The 20,578-nt window shown below is 43.0% G+C and overlaps 1 protein-coding gene across 5 annotated transcripts; it reads left to right on the forward strand.

The window, feature by feature from the left end:
* The first annotated feature begins 325 nt into the window (after window positions 1-325).
* LOC105904110 (ubiquitin carboxyl-terminal hydrolase 15) lies at window positions 326-19,465 on the forward strand. Of its 5 annotated transcripts, none has more exons than XM_031583006.2 (22): window positions 326-472; window positions 1,393-1,520; window positions 1,749-1,879; window positions 3,509-3,635; window positions 5,065-5,222; window positions 7,929-7,990; window positions 8,982-9,071; window positions 11,443-11,587; window positions 11,687-11,860; window positions 11,985-12,143; window positions 12,236-12,460; window positions 12,923-13,006; window positions 13,145-13,239; window positions 13,931-14,119; window positions 14,613-14,734; window positions 14,862-15,152; window positions 15,260-15,330; window positions 15,431-15,546; window positions 15,738-15,887; window positions 16,146-16,249; window positions 16,763-16,851; window positions 17,188-19,465. In XM_031583006.2, exons 1-22 carry the CDS (start codon window positions 384-386, stop codon window positions 17,452-17,454), a joined length of 3,066 nt encoding a protein of 1,021 aa, XP_031438866.1. In that variant the 5' UTR covers window positions 326-383; the 3' UTR covers window positions 17,455-19,465. The 5 variants fall into 5 exon arrangements, with proteins under 5 accessions (XP_031438866.1, XP_031438867.1, XP_031438868.1 ...); XM_031583007.2 differs by having other exon boundaries at window positions 5,065-5,210; XM_031583008.2 differs by lacking the exon at window positions 8,982-9,071.
* Window positions 19,466-20,578: the final 1,113 nt, after the last annotated feature.

Raw genomic sequence — 20,578 nt, forward strand, 5'->3', positions numbered from 1 at the left:
TCCACCAGATGGTGTAGGCTTCGGCCTATGTTTATTTTTTGTCGAGAGGGAATCCAAACACACCATAATTGGTAGGCTAATCTAATTCAACGCTGGTTCTGTATTTATGTTATAAGAATAGCAAATCAGTTAAATAATTTAGGCCTTGTGACGGGTATTTCTCTCTAATTCATCAGAAATAGCTGTTAAATCATGATTCATTTCTGTGGCGTTAAGAATTGAAGGTTAGATGGAGTAGCTTTGTAGGCCTCGTCTATTCAAGACGGCTGCATAGAACAGACATTACCGAAAATTCCGCCTGTTCTTCAAACTACAGCTTGCACCCGCTCCATAGTCAATGACGCTCCCTGTCCCACAATGCTTTGGGTGATGTCAGAGCAAAGATGGCGGAGGGAGGAGCGGCTGATCTGGATACTCAGAGAGCAGAGGTCGCAGCGCTGCTGAAAACTCAGCTAAGGAAGGGAGATACTTGGTGAGAGTTTATTATCACGTTTTTGATGTGTCGAAGCTACCACTGACAGACTTTGTGACGGCTGTCAAAGTTGAAGGCAGACAGAAAATGGAAGAGACAGGCCGTGTTGACAGTCACCGTGCTAGCCCGGCAGCATGATAGCTAACACTTGCTAGCATTACATTCCACAAATTTCTTTCGCGATTACTTTTAGACTATTGCTGATCATAACGGTTTAATCTTCACTCCGTTACACTATAGACACACTGATCTCATTCATGGTGCGGTGTGACTCAGCTATTTGAAGGCGAAGTGGTTATTCAAATGCCGGTGTCGGTGTACTCGACTGGTTTCTCTTGCCAGTCCATCCGGCGGTGCAGGGCGGAGTCGAGAAAAGCACCTGTCAAAATACTTAAAGTAACGTTACTCGCAAATGTTTAACACGAATGATGTACAACGTTAAATTGGACTTCAATTATCTCTTTGATCAGGTGTCTATAGCAGTCTCAGCCATTCATGAAGTAACGTCAGCTAATGTTATTAGTTAGCTAGTTGTGTTGGTCCACCCACAGACGTTGTGTAGTTAATAAGAGTCAACTCAGCCACTAACGTTAGCTAGTCATCTGTTGCCATACTTGATTGAAAGATATCTGTCTGTTTAGTTGAAGTACACACGTCAATGTTTTTGGACCTAATTCTTTAAAGATGGTGTATGACTGTCTTTACTGTAAAGTTAGCATAGCACACTTTCGCTACGGTTGACGTCAAGTGTTATGCTACTCTCTAGATGTATGGATTGTATTGTATTGCAACCTAATGCTTTTTCTACGTGGTTCTTCGAAGACGTTATTTGTATGCTGCGATGTTTAGCGTTGTTTTTCACCATCCAATTTCGAAAATAAACTTGATTCGATCATGTCATCCCTCATGATGTTTAATAGGTACTTGGTAGACAGTCACTGGTTCAAACAGTGGAAGAAATATGTGGGCTATGACAGCTGGGACAAGTACCAGATGGGAGATCAAAATGTCTACCCAGGCCCAGTGGACAACTCAGGACTCCTTAAAGGTATGTGTCATAAAGTGTGTCTATGTAAGACATTCAAGCTATGTTCAGTCATCAATTCTACAAGTGTTGATGATTAATGAGTGGAAGCATGTTGGTATTTATCAGGGTAATTAAGTGTGTAGTAATGTGTTTCACAGCTATGATAACCTTTTTAAAATTGCAATTCCAATAAGTACTGGTATGTGATGTAGGTTTGAAGTTGAGCCATGTTGTCTTGGTGGTTTCTAGATGGTGATGTGCTGGCCATCAAGGAGCACCTTATTGATGAGCTGGACTACATCTTGGTGCCCACCGACGGTTGGAATAAGCTAGTAAGCTGGTATGCGTTAACTGATGCCCAGGAGCCAATATCTCGAAAGGTACGTTTAAAACATTCCTTACGTAAGTGCATGAGTTTGGGCATTGTTGTCTCAAATGGGGCTGTTGTAGGGTCCTTAAAGTAGAGTAGCACCACCAACTACATCGATACGATAATGATTAAAAAAAAATGGTGTACATAATAGTAGGTATTGTCCCTAACATGTGGTCTATCGGTTATTACAGACACTTTTATTATCTTTTATCAGCTTTTATTTTTGGGAAGGTGTAAACTTTTTCATTAATATCAAGATGACATTGCTGGAAGAGCATACTATAATGTGAATGGTCGGATTTGCCCCCTTGTTCAAGTGTCAGTTTTCCATCACGTTGGTCTCTAATAAAGTTGGCTTAAAACAGGTCCCAGACCTGTTGGTATCATAAATGGGTATACAGCAAATAAAAGTTAAAAAAAAATATCTTGATGACCATTTTTGTTGTCAAATGTATTTGAATGATGAGTAGCTTAATACCTCTTATCACCTAATAAGTCACTCTGGGTGATATTGTCATGTGTAGGCTATTGATTTCGTTAGCCTATACTATTTTATAGGGATATTCTGTACACGGCAAGGCTGCTCTACTTCCGTTCTCAGTGGCAGCCATCCGACATTTTCAAATGTACCCAGTCATGGCATCATGGCTGCTGCAGTGGCTCCTCTTTCCCCGATTGATCCTCCCCCTTTTGCCATATATGTCATGGGGGGTATTGAGTAGCCCCAGCGTTTCTATTTTCAGAGGGGTTCTGGATGACTGCAACGCTTCATGGAGCAAACTACGAGACACAACATGCAGGAGGTTCTCTATTTTTCTGTCTTTTGGGCTTCTAGTTCGGTTTGGATTTGGCTGTGTTATGACATTAGTGCACCAGGATTCTGGGCCTCCCTTTCTGCCCTTGGGTCTGTAAGGCAGGCTGGCAGGTGGAACTCTTTCTGGGTGCCCTTGTTTTTTAAGAAGAGGAATGCCGGCTGAGGTCAAACCATGAGAGAGTGATATAGGCGTAGAGATAGAGTGACGGGGAAATGATCGAGAGAGAGCGAGAGAGAGAGAGAGAGCGAGTGTGAGTGAGAGTATGAGGAGAGGGAATAGACAGGAGTGCAGGGGAACTGGGGTCTGTAGTGTCATTTATTGTGGTTTGTCTGTGGAGGTCTGTGCTTTTCTCTGTGGCTGTTTGAAACACATGGCTGTTGTGCTGTAAGGAGTGACTTGCCTGTGGCTGTGGCTGTGGCTGTGGCTGTGGCTCAGGGGGGCAGCCCTGCTCCTAATGGTGGGGTTGAATGTGGAGTGGCTGGGGGAAATAAATAGGATGGGACCCTTCAGCTGTCCACGCTCTGTTGCTAAATTAAGAGTCTCTATGACTCGCTTATATTGAGGGATCTGCTAGCACTTTGGACCATATGAAAGGGCCCGAAATAAGGGGCCTGGTTGAAATGCAATGGTTATTTTCCAACTGATGTATTTAACATTTTCATTGTGGGCCTAAATAACTCTTTTATGGAGAGCCTTGTGTTCAATTTTCAATGGAGGATGGATGGTAATTCAGTGATGGGTAAATATTTACAAACACACGTCCACTGCTTATAATGTAGCTGTATGTTACTGAAAAACAATGATCTTGTGTTTCTTTGCAGGTGGTTGAGCAAGGAATGTTCGTGAAGCACTGCAAAGTGGAGGTCTACCTCACTGAACTGAAGCTATGCGAAGACAGTGATGTAGAGAATATTGTCACCAGGCGTTTCAGCAAAGCTGATACGATAGGTATGATGCCGTCCCAAGTCACTGCATATTCTCATCTTGTTTGTGGTTTTCACACTTCAAACTGACTGATGTATTGATAGCTTGGGAGTCCTGTCAACTGTGATTAGACTTTGTGTGGGCCATTAAAGACTTGTTTTATTGCACTGTGAACTGTAACACAATAACTGGGATTTAGCTTCATGGAGAAAGGCATATGGCAGAATAGGTCAAGTTGTGTGCATAGACTTGAAATCATAGAGAGGGTGGGAATACCCTAACTAATGTGGAATGAGGAATACCCTAACTAATGTGGCAGATTAATAGTAAAATTCTGTCTTTAATATTATATGATAAGGCGACATGTAGTAGGTGACATGTATTCCATGTAAACGAGGATTGTATCCCATTCAGGTTTTCAAAGTTACTAATCAGAACACAGGTCATTTATAGGAATATTAATGCAACTACTATTACCAGGGTTTCCACGGGTCCTTGGAATCCTTAAAAGGTTGAGAATTGATCTCATTATTAGAGTTTTCAGTGTTGTACCAGGAATTAATCTTGATCTGTGTCTCAAACTATGCCGTGTTGGGTCCTCGAATTTGAGGGAATTTGAATTTAATAATTAAGAAGGCGTGGGAAATCTGTATTATTACTAAGACTATTTCCACTGCTGCTGCTACTACTACTACTACTACTACTACTAATAATAATAATAATAATAATAATAATCACAGACCTAATAATAATAATGCAAAGTTAAGGAGTGATTAAAATGTAGATTTCGAAAAAATAACAATAAAACCAGACCATGGTCTGTATCAACATCTGTGAGTCAGCTCATTGTTTTCCAGGCCCATGTATAGGTGTTTACTAAATGATTATAAAGTAGACTGTCAAATCTACCCTGTAGCCTAACGTCATCTGTTTATAGAAATTAACTTGTATATCTTAGTGCAGTAGCATATCAATCATATCAGAATTTTGAATGTCTAACGAAAAATAGGCTACTTAAAAGGTTGAGCTAGTTGGATAGCTCTTAAGAAGACACTCAAGGACATTTGAATGTTTGGAGCATTTGGAGTAAATAATCTGGTCAGGTCAGAAGTAATGAAGTTAAGTGCACTGTTTTACTTCCTAATATCATAATTTACCTTTTCTTTCTGTAACTCTGCCCATTTCCCTGCTTTTCACTTTTTAAGATATGGACTTGTGATTTATACCCTTGGTTTAACCCTTTTTGATTGAAAAGAAGCTTGCTGTGGGTGAATGGTTACTTTTACTAGCTATTCGACGTCCACACTTCAACCTGACTGGATTGTATGAACAGAGTTATGGAATGTGTTTTTATATTATCATTGACTGATCAATAGTTTTCCGGTATGTACTTCTCCACACTCTTAAAGCTTCCAAAGAGTGTTGAAGCCTTTTCATGTCATTTCTCTTGCAGACTCCATTGAGAAGGAGATGCGTAAACTCTTCAGCATCCCTGAGGAGAAGGAGACCAGGTTGTGGAACAAGTACATGAGCAACACATTTGAGCCACTAAACAAACCGGACAGCACCATCCAAGACGCTGGCCTCTACCAAGGCCAGGTAGAGAATACTGTAATTTCCCATCATTATTATACAACTCATTCTTCATTTCACTAGCCAAATCACTAGGGGTGTGCAAAAATATCACTTTATCAATGAATTGTTTTTTTTTTTTCTCCAATGAATGCTATTCGATATCGGTCTGTAAAAGTTATGGATCAAACTTTTAGGTACATTTTTGCAATGGTTAGACATAGCCTAACTGTCAATAACGGCAATCCAGTTATTACCAGTGCTACATTTCACTCTCTCGTTAAATTGCGAATACATAAAGGAAAACCTTGTTGTTACAAATACATGACTTGACCTGTGAGGTTGTAGGTCATTTGGTTTTGTTTTTAGTTTAGTTACAGCCAAACAATCTTATTGGCTCAAAAACATTCTAACTGTGCGGTTCTGTCACCCGACTTGCTTGTAACCATGGTTACTTTGTCACATAGCAGCGGAAATCAGCAAAATCAAAACAAATATCTGAACCAAATTTTGTGATTTATAGCTATACTGATTTATTGTGTATAATTGTTGTATAGAAGCATTAGAACGCCCATGGTAGTGTGTTATTGTAAATAAGAGACAGCTGTCATGATCTCCAGCCTTCAAAGAGACAGGATGCAACAATGTGGCACATTTTGAAGCATGTGTTTATAAGCAACTAGTATTTGTACCATCGTCAACTTAATTTTCATGGTATATGGTCAAGTGAAGGACAGATAAACACACATGCCGTTCCAACTAGCCGCCTAGGCTATGTACTATGCAGTTCTGTGGTTCGGGGTGGACCACTCTGTGAAAATGTAAAAAAAAAAAAAAAAGCTTTCACAGCACAACATGAGTTAGCATGATAGCAAGCCTTTTATCAGCACTACATGAGTTAGCATGATAGCAAGCCTTTTATCAGCACTACATGAGTTAGCATGATAGCAAGCCTTTTATCAGCACTACATGAGTTAGCATGATAGCAAGCCTTTTATCAGTGCCAACTGTGCTTCTGTTGGTGTTTGTAAGGTTCTTGCATGCCTTTTCAGAAGTTGGATTGTTTTCGACCAAAACTCCTTGCTGCTGCGTTCAACTCGCGTATACAACCAAATCCCACCCGTGATGTAATTTGTAATAACACATTACCTGTCATTCTGTAGCTTAGTTACATTGTGTTCATGCAACACCATCTGGTTCACAGATGCTTTCAATTTGCTGGCATTGTAGCTTCATAGGAACTTGAAAAACTTGATTTAAAATGGCACTTTATTGAGCTGCCCAAGATTACATTGCCCTTTTATTCTAAATATGGATAATTACTGGCAGGACATTTCTTCATCATAGCTTATCATTTGAGGTGTGGCAGTTTGTAATAGAACATGTGTTGGCACGAGATGACCTCATGTCTTCTAATGTTCAATTACACCCTTAGATTAGCACGGATTGGACGGATAGATGGACTTGGGCTAATATAACACATGATCGTGGTCCGTTAAGTTTTCAGTATAAAAATAATCATATGGAGAAGGTTTGTATTAAGTCTGCCTCAATTATAGTAAGAGAAATGCAGCCCCTCCCCTAACACACACATACTTCATCAGAATACCTGCAATTTTTTTTTTTTTTTTTTTACACCAAGGCTGCTTCTTTGATGCCATATTGATATTGATGTTGGTGTAGATTTCTGTGGAACATATCATAGCATTCATATCTCTGAAAGCATTTAGAAAGTGTTTTGGGCGATTTCATCATCGGTTGTATTTTTTTTAATAATCTTTTGATTTCTTAGTAAGAACATTGTGCAGACCTTTGGCTTTGCATCCTTTAGTGTGGCATGGGTTAAAGTCATATTTTCTCCCGACACTACACTGTTTGGCAAATTGTGTTGTGGGCTACAGCTGAAGAAGAACATTAACACAAAACAACCAATTGCACAAAAGAAACATGAAGGGCTAGTGTACAATATGATAAATAGACTACAAATGAAACCTCTCAGAGGTCTATGTTCATTTCTAGAGTTACGTCTTTAGGTTATGAGAAGTATATTACTGGCTATGTTTTGGCAGAATGAGTGTTTTTCCAAATAAAGGGAATATGATATTTATTTGCCAGGTAGGTAGAACAGAAATGGGCAGAGATGATTTGAAATTGGCTTATTCAGAGTTCCACCTTGTGTGCAGAATATAGTGGCACATCCAGTCTGAGTCCAACACAATCTGCCTGGCAGTATAGGGTTCCACCACGGCTTAAGTGTTCCACTACAGGCTCCACCTGCTCCTCCTCGGCCCCGAACCCCTCTCCTCCGCTAGAGTTAGACATGACTCCCTGCCATAGCAAACGCTTTCAGTCTTCATGACTAGGCCTTGACCTCAGGATGTTTAAATGTACAGCCTAATCAATGGCTGTAATTATCAGAAAAAAATCATTATTAGTCCAATTGAGAAATTGTTATTATTGTTTGCAAATAATACACTGACTAGTTGCACCCCTGTTCCACTTTGACATTTTAGTGTGCTGTCTGTAAATATACGATGATATGAAAAACTTTAGTGAACAGATATTTTTCCATTCTTTGGCTTTTTTGTAGAGATTTAGAATAGTTATACCAGGAGACAGGAGTTTTGTAGATGCGTTCAATCTGGAGATGGTTTCTTGAGTCAGAAATACACATTGTGAGAGGGAATGATTACAATCTTGGGTAAGTCCACAACTGGAATGAAAATGTGTTTGTTTACTCCACAGGTTCTGGTAATAGAGCAGAAAAATGAGGATGGATCATGGCCTCGAGGTTCCTCTACACCCAAGTAAGGGTCTCTTTTCGAGTCGGACGCTTAATAGGAGGACTAGCCACTCTTTTATTGTCAGTGGGTTTGGAATATGAAGGGTTTTTTGGCAATGGAAGTTGAATGGATGGGTGCCAGATGGTAGCAAGAGAAAAAGTCAACCCTGTGTCTGCACTGGGATACATATGAGGCAAATTTATGAACAAAAAGTATGAACGTCAATATTAAGCTGTGCAGAAACCCCAAGTGTTACTTGAGATATCACTGATATTTGTGATAATCACTATCTGAATGAGCTTGAAGTCATTTCATCTGATTTCTTCAATTGTACTTGTGCTTTAGAAGCAGAGTGGGAATATGAACCGTGTCAAAACAGTGATCAAGGAAGCGGAGCAGCAAATGCACATTAAAGTTTTCCACTCATTTTGAAGAATTTGAAGAAAGATTGAAATGTGAGGTGCTTCTTCAACCCAGATGGTGCAGAAGCGTGATGATTATAGGTAAATTATAGATTATAGATTATAGATAAATAGGTTAGGAACAGAGATGCTAGTCTGCTGGGTTTACTCGTACCCCCTGGCGTACTTAAAGAATGGCATGTGCATCTGTAATACTCTCTTAACCGCTTGACGTTTTTGATCGTTTTAACGTGACCGTGCATATCGCCACTGCTTCTCATGACCAGACAAGTGATGGAATCAGATTTGAGGGCAGTAAGCTCATATGATCGAAAATCAGAGAATATTTCAAGAGAGTTTGATCCTTGAAGTCCTCGTGTATATTGGTTCTCTCTCAATTGGATTGGACCTCAGCCTCTCCCCCCTGCATCAGTGTTCTCATCCATAGATTCGCCCTTTTGTTTTTGTCAATTTGCTCCTTATTTGCTTCGCTTCCCTTGCTGCCATAATTCTGTTATTCCATTTCACTCTCTATAGTTTGATTCTCTCCTCCAGTTTGAAACCTTCTTTTTTTTTTTTTTTGCTCTAACTCATGATCTTCTTATCTTTTAAAGGTCATCTGGTGCTTCCAATCTCTCTGCTTTACCAAAGATCTCCCCTTCATCTCTCACAAACAATCATAACAGCAGCTTCAACAGTCGGAAGTAAGCGCCAGTGGGCGTGGCCTGAAGGGGATGGGGGCGGGGTCTTGGTCTTGGTGGGAATGGAATGGGGTCTATGTACACGCTCGTCTGATCTCTGATCAGTTTGGGGTCTATGCACACGCTCGTCTGATCTCTGATCAGTTTGGGGTCTATGCACACGCTCGTCTGCTCCGGGCCTCTCCAGCTGGGAGGTGGGAAATGCTCTGAATTAGCAGTTTTGACACAGCATTGATTTACAGTGGCTTTGAATAATGAATGCCTCCAAGCACTGAGTAATGCCTTAAAGACCAGCACTCCAAGATTGGACCTGGGAACGCTCTCTCTAGTCATCTATATTGCTGAGTAGTGCATCAGTTATTGTGCAGTAATGTTGGGTCTGCATCAGTTATTGTGCAGTAATGTTGGTTTTGCATCAGTTATTGTGCATTAACGTTGGTCCTGCATCAGTTATTGTGCAGTAATGTTGGTCCTGCATCAGTTATTGTGCAGTAATGTTGGTCCTGCATCAGTTATTGTGCAGTAATGTTGGTCCTGCATCAGTTATTGTGCATTAACGTTGGGTCTGCATCAGTTATTGTGCAGTAATGTTGGTTCTGCATCAGTTATTGTGCATTAACGTTGGTCCTGCATCAGTTATTGTGCAGTAATGTTGGTTCTGCATCAGTTATTGTGCAGTAATGTTGGTCCTGCATCAGTTATTGTGCAGTAATGTTAGTTCTGCGCCTCGGCATGCTGGGATGGAAACAGGCTTGTCTCTGATCTCAAGACCTTGTGTTGTTGCATAGGCCTCTAGACAATGGTTTTCTATAGGCTGGTTTTGAGGCTGACATACTGTTATGCATTTTTATGTCTGTGCTGCAGTCACAATTATCAATTCATTCCATGTAGATGTGTGGGTATTTAGAGGTACAAGTATTTTAGTTTGACTTGTTTGTTTTGTTAGACTTGGACCGTTACCTCTGTGTGTTTTTTTCTTTAGGGCAGGCTAGACTGGGAAAGACTGTATTCAATTCATACTTGACAGAACTGTGGTTTGAAGATAATCTTGATTAAAATAGTAACCAATACATAATTTAATAGGAGTTCTCTGTAAAGGAATTACATAAGGCTGTCTGTCTTGAACAGCTTGTTCAATGTAGGGAGCCAGGCAAAGGCTAGCCAGAAGATAGATTACTCCTTTGCTGCCTGTTCTTGCATGAGACTGCTCACACTCCCTCTCTCTCTCTCTCTCTCTCTCTCTCTCTCTCTCTCCACCTCGTTCTGTCTCTTTCTCTGTCTGTATCTCTCTCTCTCTCTCTCTCTCTCTCTCTCTCTCTGTCTCTCTCATTGCGCTGCGTAATCTGCAGTGAGTGTGACCTTCAGAATACATTGACTCTGCTCTCCTCATCTTTCTGCACCACACAGAGGTTCCACACCTTCTGCTCTTGTATTTAGTATTTTTCTAACTTCTCCTATTTTTTCCGGTACTGTCCATGTGTGGCACAGTCACCATTTGAAGTAATGCTTAGTCATCCCGTTACACTCTTCTGAGTCTCAGCTGGTTCCCTTTGCATACTGCAGCCTCAGCTAGCTCTCTTCTATCTGCTCAGCTCCCCCCTCCCACTCTCTGCTCTCTCCTCCCTCTTCCCCTTCCCCCTCTTCCCTCTGTCCCTCTCTCTCTCTCTCTCTCTCCCTCCCTCCCTCGCTCTCACTTTCTACTGTACCACTGGCTCATGAGGCAGCCTCTCCAGCACCGCAGCTGCTGCTATAAATGTCCTGAGGGGCGCGCCAGGAACGGGACAGCCATGATGCTACGCTAGGCTGAGGAGCTTCACAGCGTTACCTGAGATTAGTGCTGCCGGTGTCAGAGCTCCAGGGCCACGGCTGCCCCTCCCCTCTGGTTCCCCCCCCCCTGTGTGCGAGAGCAGCCGGGCCGGGCATGGAGGCGGCTCTGAGGGGAGATGCTCCTGTGCTGCTGGTGGTGTCTGAGGCCAGAGACGGTTGAGCTAGAGAGGAGGGTTGAGAGAGTGCTGAGCGCGGAGGCCATCCAACCCGATCAATGGGACAGAGCATTGCACTGCACTCAGAGGTGTGCTGCTGCTGCTGCTGCTGCTGCTGCTGCTACTGCTGCTACCGCTGCTGTTGCTACGTATGCTACTCAGGCTTTGGGTTTCCACTGTATTGTGTCAGATGCTAAGGCAACATGCTGCGCTAAGTTTCAGCTGTGTAGAGAGAGATGCAGTTCACTGCTGCATATATGTGTTGATGTTAAATGGACTGGTTTGGGGACATGCTTTTCACTTTCTTTGTTGAGCTTTATGCTTTTATTCTTTTATTTTTTGTTTCTTTCTTTCTGAGACTACTTCCATAACATCCTGTTCCCTGTTTCTAGTGTGAAGAACTCCAGCTACAGCCTTTCATCCTACCCGCCCTATAACAGCTACGAGCACTCAGACCAGGGGCGGCACACTGAGAAGGCTGGACTGTGTGGACTCTCCAACCTGGGCAACACCTGCTTCATGAACTCTGCCACACAGGTGAGGAAACAGACGTCTATACAGGGCACAGATGTAGGTTCCATCCCTCACAAGATGTCTTTTCAAAACCTCTTTTTTTAAAACATTTTGTGCCGGCAGTGCTTAAGCAATATCCCTCCGCTCACTGAGTACTTCCTGAAAGACAAGTACAAGGAGGAGCTGAACGAGGATAATCCACTGGGTATGAAAGGGGAGATCGCCAAAGCCTTCGCGGACCTCGCCAAGCAACTCTGGTCGGGGAAGTTCAGCTATGTAACGCCAAGAGCATTCAAGGTGAGTCCTCCGCCTGCTGGCAGCGTTTTAATAACAGCGTTCTAATAGTGTTTGGGTCTTCAGGATGTTTATTGATTTGATGTTGACGCGAGGGCATTCGATGCCTCTGTTCCGCTGTCTGCAGACGCAGGTGGGCCGCTTCGCCCCACAGTTCTCAGGCTACCAGCAGCAGGACTCCCACGAGCTCCTAGCCTTTCTCCTGGACGGACTCCACGAAGATCTGAACCGCATTCGGAAAAAACCCTACATCCAGCTCAAGGATGCAGACGGGAGGACAGACAAGGTTTCTCACTCTTCCTGATCATCTCATTTAGCTCCCCTTAAATGTGTTCCCTTTCGTTTGGTGGGTGACCCTCCTGCTTGTGTCACTTTCAGGTGGTTGCTGAGGAGGCCTGGGAGAACCACATCAAGAGGAACGACTCCATCATTGTAGACATTTTCCATGGCCTCTTCAAATCTACTTTGGTCTGTCCGGTGTGTGCCAAGGTCTCTGTGACCTTTGACCCCTTCTGCTACCTGACGCTCCCCTTGCCCTTGAAGAAGGAGCGCACGCTGGAGGTCTACCTGGTGCGACTGGACCCCCACGCCAAACCCACTCAGGTATAGCCAGACCCCCACACCAAACCTACTCAGGTATAGCCAGACCCTCACGCCAAACCTACACAGGTATAGCCAGACCCCCACACCAAACCTACTCAGGTATAGCCAGACCCCCACGCCAAACCCACTCAGGTATAGTCAGAGTCAGACCCCCACACCAAACCTACTCAGGTATAGCCAGACCCCCCACACCAAACCCACTCAGGTATAGCCAGACCCCCACACCAAACCTACTCCGGTATAGCCAGAGTCAGACCCCCACACCAAACCTACTCAGGTATAGCCAGACCCCCACACCAAACCTACTCAGGTATAGCCAGACCCCCACACCAAACCCACTCAGGTATAGCCTTCCATTTTGGAGCTGCTGCTGTTGCACATGGACTCGCTGCAATATACTGGGACCTCTGTCATGCATATTTGCAAAGTGTTTATGCATGTGTGTCTCTGTCCTTTTTCCAGTATAAACTGACTGTACCCAAAGTTGGGTACATCTCAGACCTCTGCACCTCTCTATCTACCTTATCTGCTGTACCTGCTGAAAAGGTAAGAAGCTGTCCCTGCTGATGTTGATGTACCTCAGTGTGAAATTCTTCCTTATTGCTCCTTATATGTTCACTTACCTCACCGTTGCAACATTATAATGTCCATGCTCTCCAACACCTGTCACTTATTTCTGTGTAGATGATCGTCACAGACATCTACAACCACCGTTTTCACCGAATCTTTGCCACCAACGAAAACCTGAGCAGCATCATGGAGCGTGATGACATCTACGTGTAAGTTCCTCTAAACCAGCCGCTAGATGAAGGTGTTCGTAACACCATGATCCTCTAAACCAGCCGCTAGATTTGTCTTTAGGTTAGTATAGGTATATTAGGTTAGTATAGGTTACTATATGTGTATTATATGTTTAGCAGATTGTATTGTATATTTATTTTGTAGATGTATTATATGTTTATTATATGTGTAATCTATGTTCTATAGTACTTATATGTTATGTTATGTTATTTATGTTATGCTATGGTAGTTTGTTGTACGGTGTCTTGTCCTAAGAATTTCAGTGCCCAGTCTGACTCTGTTTTTCTGTGCATCTGACAAATAAATACTTGAACTTGAACTTGAACTTGAACTTGAGATGAAGATGTTAGTAACACCATGATCTTAAGTTTGATGAAGGTGTTAGTAACACCATGATCCTGAGTTCGATGTCCTGGGAGTAAATATACTGATCATGCGTGTCCTCTACTTGGACTGTAAGCTCTTTGGGACAAAAGAATTATTACATGTAAAAGTGCAGTGGAATGGTAGGGCTCTGTAGAATTGCCTCAGCCATTGCCAGATTATGTTCTAGGAGTGCACAAACACCATCAGTTTGCTCCAAATGAGAAGGGCCACTTGGCTCTAATGATTTATTGGTGTCAATATGAACAGTAATTGTTACTTATGTGTTTCTGCGCTGCCTTGCAGCTTTGAAGTGGCCGTAAATCGAATGGAGGACACTGACCACGTGGTGATCCCAGTGCACCTGCGGGAGAAGTACAAGCAGTCGGGCTACAACCACACGAGCACGCCTCTCTTCGGCCAGCCCTTCCTCATCACTGTGCCCCGCGCGCTGAGCGAGGACAAGCTCTACAACATGCTGCTCCAACGCCTCTGGTATGCTTCCTTCCATCTGCTCTCTAAGCTGCCCTCTAATCTGCCGTAACTCTTCATCTTCAACCCTTTCTAAAAACAAAAAGATTGTTCTCATCGTCCTCTCTTGCTACCGTGTCACAGTGTATTTAAAAAAATGCTTGTGTCCCTCATAACGTGGTTTTAGTGGATCATAGGATTGTATCCTGTTGAGGTGTCATATTGGTGTCTTCATTTTATCAAAATTGATTTTTGGTATGAACTACACGGTTCTTATTCTTATTTGGTATGAACTACACGGTTCAATATCGTCTTGAGAAACAGATTGTAGTTTTATTATCCAATGTAATTTGTGACTGGGATGTCATGGATGTTTTACAATGGGTCTTGGAGAACTCGTGGAAAGGTTTTGGAATTGTATCTATAGTGGTATCAGTCCTAATAGGTAACAAGTCCTGTTTGTTTGTATCTATGGTGGCATCAGTCCTAATCGGTAACAAGTCCTGTTTGTTTGTAGTCGTTACGTACGCTCTCCCCTTGAGTCGGAAGAGTCGGAAGAGACGCCCCCACCTAAGCAACACACTCTTAATGGCAACGCCACCAACGCCACCAACGGGGTCCAGGAGGAGGGCTCACCAAGTAAGAGTGTACAGGTCCTCACAGGATGCCCTGGGTCACATCACTTTGGTCACCATTTTGCATAATTGCATGCGGTGTGTGTTAAATAACTGGTGGTTTTTTCCCCCCTCCATTTGTATTGCTGAAGATGAAATGGAGACGGACGAGCAGGACGATGAGTCCAGTCAGGACCAGGAGCTGCCCTCGGAGAACGACAACAGCCAGTCAGAGGATTCGGCGGCAGGGGACAATGAGCTAGAGAATGGCACTGGTCAGGGGAACTCCACCAAAGCCCCCCCGCCACCGCCGCCGACACCGGCAGGACACACAAAACGACTCTTTACATTCCAGTTCAATAACATGGGCAAGACGGACTTCAGCTTCATCAAGGAGGAATCCAGGCAGATCCGATTCGATGAAGGACACCTACGACTCAGTGGTCAGAGACTGCAAAAATCCACAACATGTCTCAAAAGTGTGCTTCAGACGAAGACTCAGGGCTTTAACAGTTGTTGTTGTTGTTTGTTTTTGATGTCCCTTCAACAGATCGATCTTATCTCTCCCTGGACTGGGAGCCAGAGATGAAGAAGAAACACTTTGATGAGACCATCACAGAGGTAAAGCCACTAAACTTACCCAGACCCTCTTCATTCTTCAAAACTTCAAAATACCCACAAGCCTAATGATCCACTTTCTCTTGTGCCTGGTTGATAAAAGGACTTCGACAAACATGAGAGCATGGAGTACAAACCTCAGAAGAAGGCTTTCTTCAAACTCAACGACTGCATTGAACTTTTCACTACCAAAGAGAAGCTGGGAGCAGAGGACCCTTGGTGAGATGGGGGGGGACAGCTAATATCCTGTGTTATCTGTAGAAGGACTCATGTGTTTGTTTATTTTTGTTTGTGTTTTTAATATTTTCTGCAGTGTTTTGTGCAAATCTCTGAATTGCTTAGCTAGTGTCTCATTAAAAATGAGTAATTGACTCGGCTGAGTCCTAAAGCCAGTGCGTGTCTGGTCTCAGGTATTGTCCTAGCTGCAAGCAACACCAGCAGGCCACCAAGAAACTGGACCTGTGGTCGCTGCCGCCGGTACTGGTGGTCCACCTGAAGCGCTTCTCCTACAGCCGGTACATGAGGGATAAACTGGACTCACTGGTTGACTTCCCCATCAAGTAAGCACATCACATTTGACCAGGAGTCACAAACTTTGTCTCTGTGGTCCAGATCTGTCAAACCTTTAGGTGGAAGTTTAGAAGAAATGTGTTGGTTTTACTTGACGTTGATTATGTTCAGAGTTCATGATCTTTTGAAATGTTACTATGAGATGTTTCAGTCAGTATTTATACATAAGTCATTTGTTTTGAAATAATTAATGAGTGTTTTGCTGCGTTCATGACAAGGTTGTGTGTGCCTGTGCCTGTGCCTCACAGAGATCTGGACATGTCAGAGTTCCTCATCAACCCCAATGCTGGACCGTGGCGCTATGACCTCATTGCTGTGTCCAACCATTATGGGGGGATGGGTGGAGGCCACTGTAAGTAGCTATGTATATAAAGACAGTTTTATACGACTTATTAACTACTAATATAAAGACAATTTATTTAAAAAAAAATGGGGCACATATTTTGGACAATAGTTTAAAGGGGACCTCTTTTGCTAATTTTCAATATACATCATTTTATTTTTGGGGTCTAATAGAAAAGATTTACATGCTTTAATGATCCAAAAATGTGACGACAAGATTACGTCATCATGTAACAGTAGAAAAGGCTGGAATTCCAACAAGGCGTTTTAGGCAGCTGAGAAAAGTGGTTTCTGCAGGAGAGTTATTCACTCTAGCATGTACTTTTGGGCTTTTGTAACTTTGCAGATCGTTCACTTGCACAAAAAGCTATTAAACACAGTAAAGGGAAGGGGAAAACCGGAAAAGCATGATAGTTCCCCTTTTAAAATAAATCTAGATAAGTAGATTGGAAAAGAATAATAGTTCCCCTTTAATATAAATCTAGATAAGTAGATTGTCTAACTGTACGTGTTGTGTCTCCAGACACTGCTTACTCCAAAAACAAGGATGATGACAAATGGTACTACTTTGATGACAGCAGCGTGTCTCCTGCCACTGAAGATCAGATTGTAGTAAGTGTGTCTCTATTCCTACATTATGTTATCTGAGTTCTTGATCAGCACATTATAGTGAACAGAATGGACATGACATTCCAGCGCTAAGTTCCTATGTTTCGCTTTCTCAGAATAACACACGGAAGAATGATTGACATGTTGAGTCTTTCCCCCGGCCATTAAATAAGTAGTCTTCATGCAAGCATGTGTAGTATCTTTAGCAGTACGTGTTTTATCATGTATATACCATATACATTTGGGACTTATATCCTCTTTTTTAATGCTGTAATTTTTCACAGATGGCTTTGCAGGCTGGAAGTGACTCTTGTGTGTTTGTGTGTTTGTTCCTTTCAGTCCAAGGCCGCGTATGTGCTATTCTATCAGCGGCAGGATACCCTAAAGGGGACCGGCTACTTTGCTTTGGACCGAGAAGACCACGAGGACCAGCGCAGCGCCTCAGCACAGGGTGGCGCCGCCCAGAGCGAAGAGGAGGAGGAAGAGGAGGAGGAGGAGGAAGAGGAGGAGGAAGACCTGAATGACAATGACAATGAGAATGAGAATGAGGAAGAGGAGGAGGAGGAGCCAGAACCCAACCATGATGTCACCATGAATACCAACTAAGGCATCTGCAAAGAAACGATGGGATGTCCAAAGCCATATCCACCCAGTGCAGTGCAGTGCAGTGCAGTGCAGTGCAGTGCAGTGCAGGAGGCCAGAGCATAGAGGCTCCCTGAAGCAGGGGTGTCGGAGGAGGGCCCCGCTCACACATACTGCACTGGGATATCTTCAGCAATCAGGGCCCTCTTCAGTGGTCACAAAGCGTGTGCTTGATCATTAGAGAATGACAGAACACATTCAGAAACACAAACTCTACAGACAGGAAGTTAAAGTGCAGAATTTGAGCGCTAGGTATGCCTGCTGATGTCCTGGTGTCATTTCTGAGAATGTCAGCAGTGTTGTGATATGGTTTTCCCACCTGTTTTTATTAGAACGGCAAGCGAGAGAGAGAGCAAGATACATATTGCATATCCGTATACCTTTATTATTATTATTATTATTATTATTTTTGGCCTTGTAAATAATTTGAATGAACACTGAATATGGGGGTTTATGAGGTGTGGAATCTTTATGGACTGTTTTTTTGTTGCACAATCACTCCATTTTTTTTTTAGATTTGACTAGTGCCACACATACTGCAAGTATTTTACAGCCACTCAGTGTCATCATCTCGATGAAATGCTTTCAAAAGCTGCCTTCCAACCATATGCAGACAACTCTACTTGAGCAGGAGGAGCACATCGGTGTGAGTTTCCATCTATAGTTGTCCATGCTGCTGGAGCAAGCATGCATACTACACATGTGTATTGTACGCCTTACAGGTCTATTCTCTTCAGAACCCTACAGATGAAGTCAAGTCCATGAGCTGACGAGAGTGTGAACGAGAGCATAGTGAGCTGACGAGAGTCTGAACGAGAGCATAGTAAGCTGACGAGAGTCTGAACGAGAGCATAGTGAGCTGACGAGAGTCTGAACGAGAGCATAGTGAGCTGACGAGTGTGTGAACGAGAGCATAGTGAGCTGACGAGAGTGTGAACGTGAGCATAGCTTTACAAGAGTTTCAGGTATCAGCTTCATACCTCCCCATCTGTTTGTTTTTGAACTTAGGGGGCTTCTTGAGATTATGAAATTTGGTGATGCATTAGATTTTCTGTCTCTTGTTTGGATCACCTCAGCCTTAATTCTAATCTCAGACTGTTGCCTTTTCTTTGCACATTTTATCACACTGTTTGTCCGCATGTCTCTCATATAAAGATACACACACACACACACACACACACACACACACACACACACACACACACCATCGACTCTCCAAGTATCTGCTTTTACACTGAGGCCGCTTTAGTTTAGTTTAAAAGCCACTAGCCTATTGAGGTTGGTTGGCAGAATGTATATTGAATGACTGGGAGTATACCTGACACTTGGATGATAGACCCCTCTTTCAAGTTAGGAACTACCCGTCCCCCTCCCCTGCCCTCCCCTCTTTATGCTTTGGTTGAATGTGCAGAGACATTGGGTGATTTGCCTTTGATATGTATGGTTCCACTCATGGGGTACTGCTGTATGTCTTTTTGTAAGACGCGTGCTTTACGCTGATCTACTCGCCTGACCATGAAGGGGGGGGGGGGGTCCTTCTCTGGGGGACGAAGGAGAGGAGGGAGGGGCTTATCGGACGAAATGAAACGTGATGACATAGGCTATATAAATACTGTACATAAGAGTTCACTCTGTGAGTGCACATTTGATACATTTATTTATTTATATGTAAGCATTTAAACAACAATGTATTTAAGACCTTGGAGAGACAGAAGATGTATGGTATATGGCTTTAGTCCTGTAGTTCAGAAGTCTTGCCTTTGCTCTTCTGGGTTTGGGTCTCTTGGGGGACTGGGGTGGGGTGGGGATGATTGATGCTCTATTATTTCTATTATTTGGACTTTTTGTGAAGTTGACTTGGATATCCTTGCATGAGGGGTTTCAGAGTCCGGCTGCACTTGAGTTCACTTGGGTTTACATTTGAGACGTGCATGTGTATTTATATACTGACATCAATAAAGTTGTGTAAAGCCTTGCTCTCTTTTCACCTTTTTAATATGCATTATGATGGCTATGCTTAAATACATTCAATGTATTTTTATATCTGCTGAATGAAATGAACATGTACACATATGCACATGCAATCAAGCAACGCAGAATGGATACAGTGCAGTTACAATGAAGTGAAGAGGTAAACATTTTTGCCAAGATTAACATAGGCTTGAATGTTGGTGCAGACGCCACCTTGTGGTGTGTAAATAGAAAAAAATAAAGTGCAAAATCAATGGCTGGGGATGGTTTCACAGTGGGTTTAGCCTTAGAAAAAAATACTTTTCTTTGGCTGTTGTATATGCAAATATCTTTTGGTAGCCTTAGCTACATGGATATGGGTGTTATGAACATGGTTGGCTCGTCATTACATTTTGTTAGTAGTAACTCAGTGGAGGGGTTAGTGGTGTAGGTAAAACAGTTCACGTAGACAAACGAGTTCAAACTGAAATAGTTTAATTGTTCTTCTGCACCAATCCCAAGAACATGCTTCACTCCACTCCCTTTTTTCCCCTCCTTTCTCTCTTTTTCGCCCGACTCGCCCCACAAAGCAATCTGGGAAATGCAGTCAAAACAATATTCAGGAACGGATCCATTTTTAGTTCTTAGACTACTTCCCACTACTAATACACTAAACACCAAGCGTTGTCTCTGAAAGGTTGAGGAAGGCGAACAATGCGGCCCAATCTGGTTCTCTGTTCATGAGGTGTATGTGGTTCAGTGTCAGGAGAGTTGTTTACCACCAGGTCTGGAGCACTGCACTGCTGGAGATGCGGGACCACTTGCCATAGGTTCCCAAGCCTGAGGATCGTGGTAGACATAAGGCGACAGTGGTACAGTGGTAGAGAAGTCGTTTAGTAATCAGAAGGTTGCTAGTTCGATTCCCTGTCGAAGCGTCCTTGAGCAAGACACTGAACCCATAATTGCTCCTGATGTGCAGTGTGCCATCAGTGTAAATGTAAAATGTGTATACATTGTAAGTCGCACATATGTAAGTCGCTTTGGATAAAAGCGTCTGCTAAATGACTAAATGTAAATGTAAAATTGTAAGGCCCTGAAGCTGAAAGTGTGGTGAGCTGTGGAGGGTCACTGCGGGGCT

The sequence above is a fragment of the Clupea harengus genome, chromosome 16 (genome assembly GCF_900700415.2).
Source record: "Clupea harengus chromosome 16, Ch_v2.0.2, whole genome shotgun sequence".
Classification (NCBI taxonomy): domain Eukaryota; kingdom Metazoa; phylum Chordata; class Actinopteri; order Clupeiformes; family Clupeidae; genus Clupea; species Clupea harengus.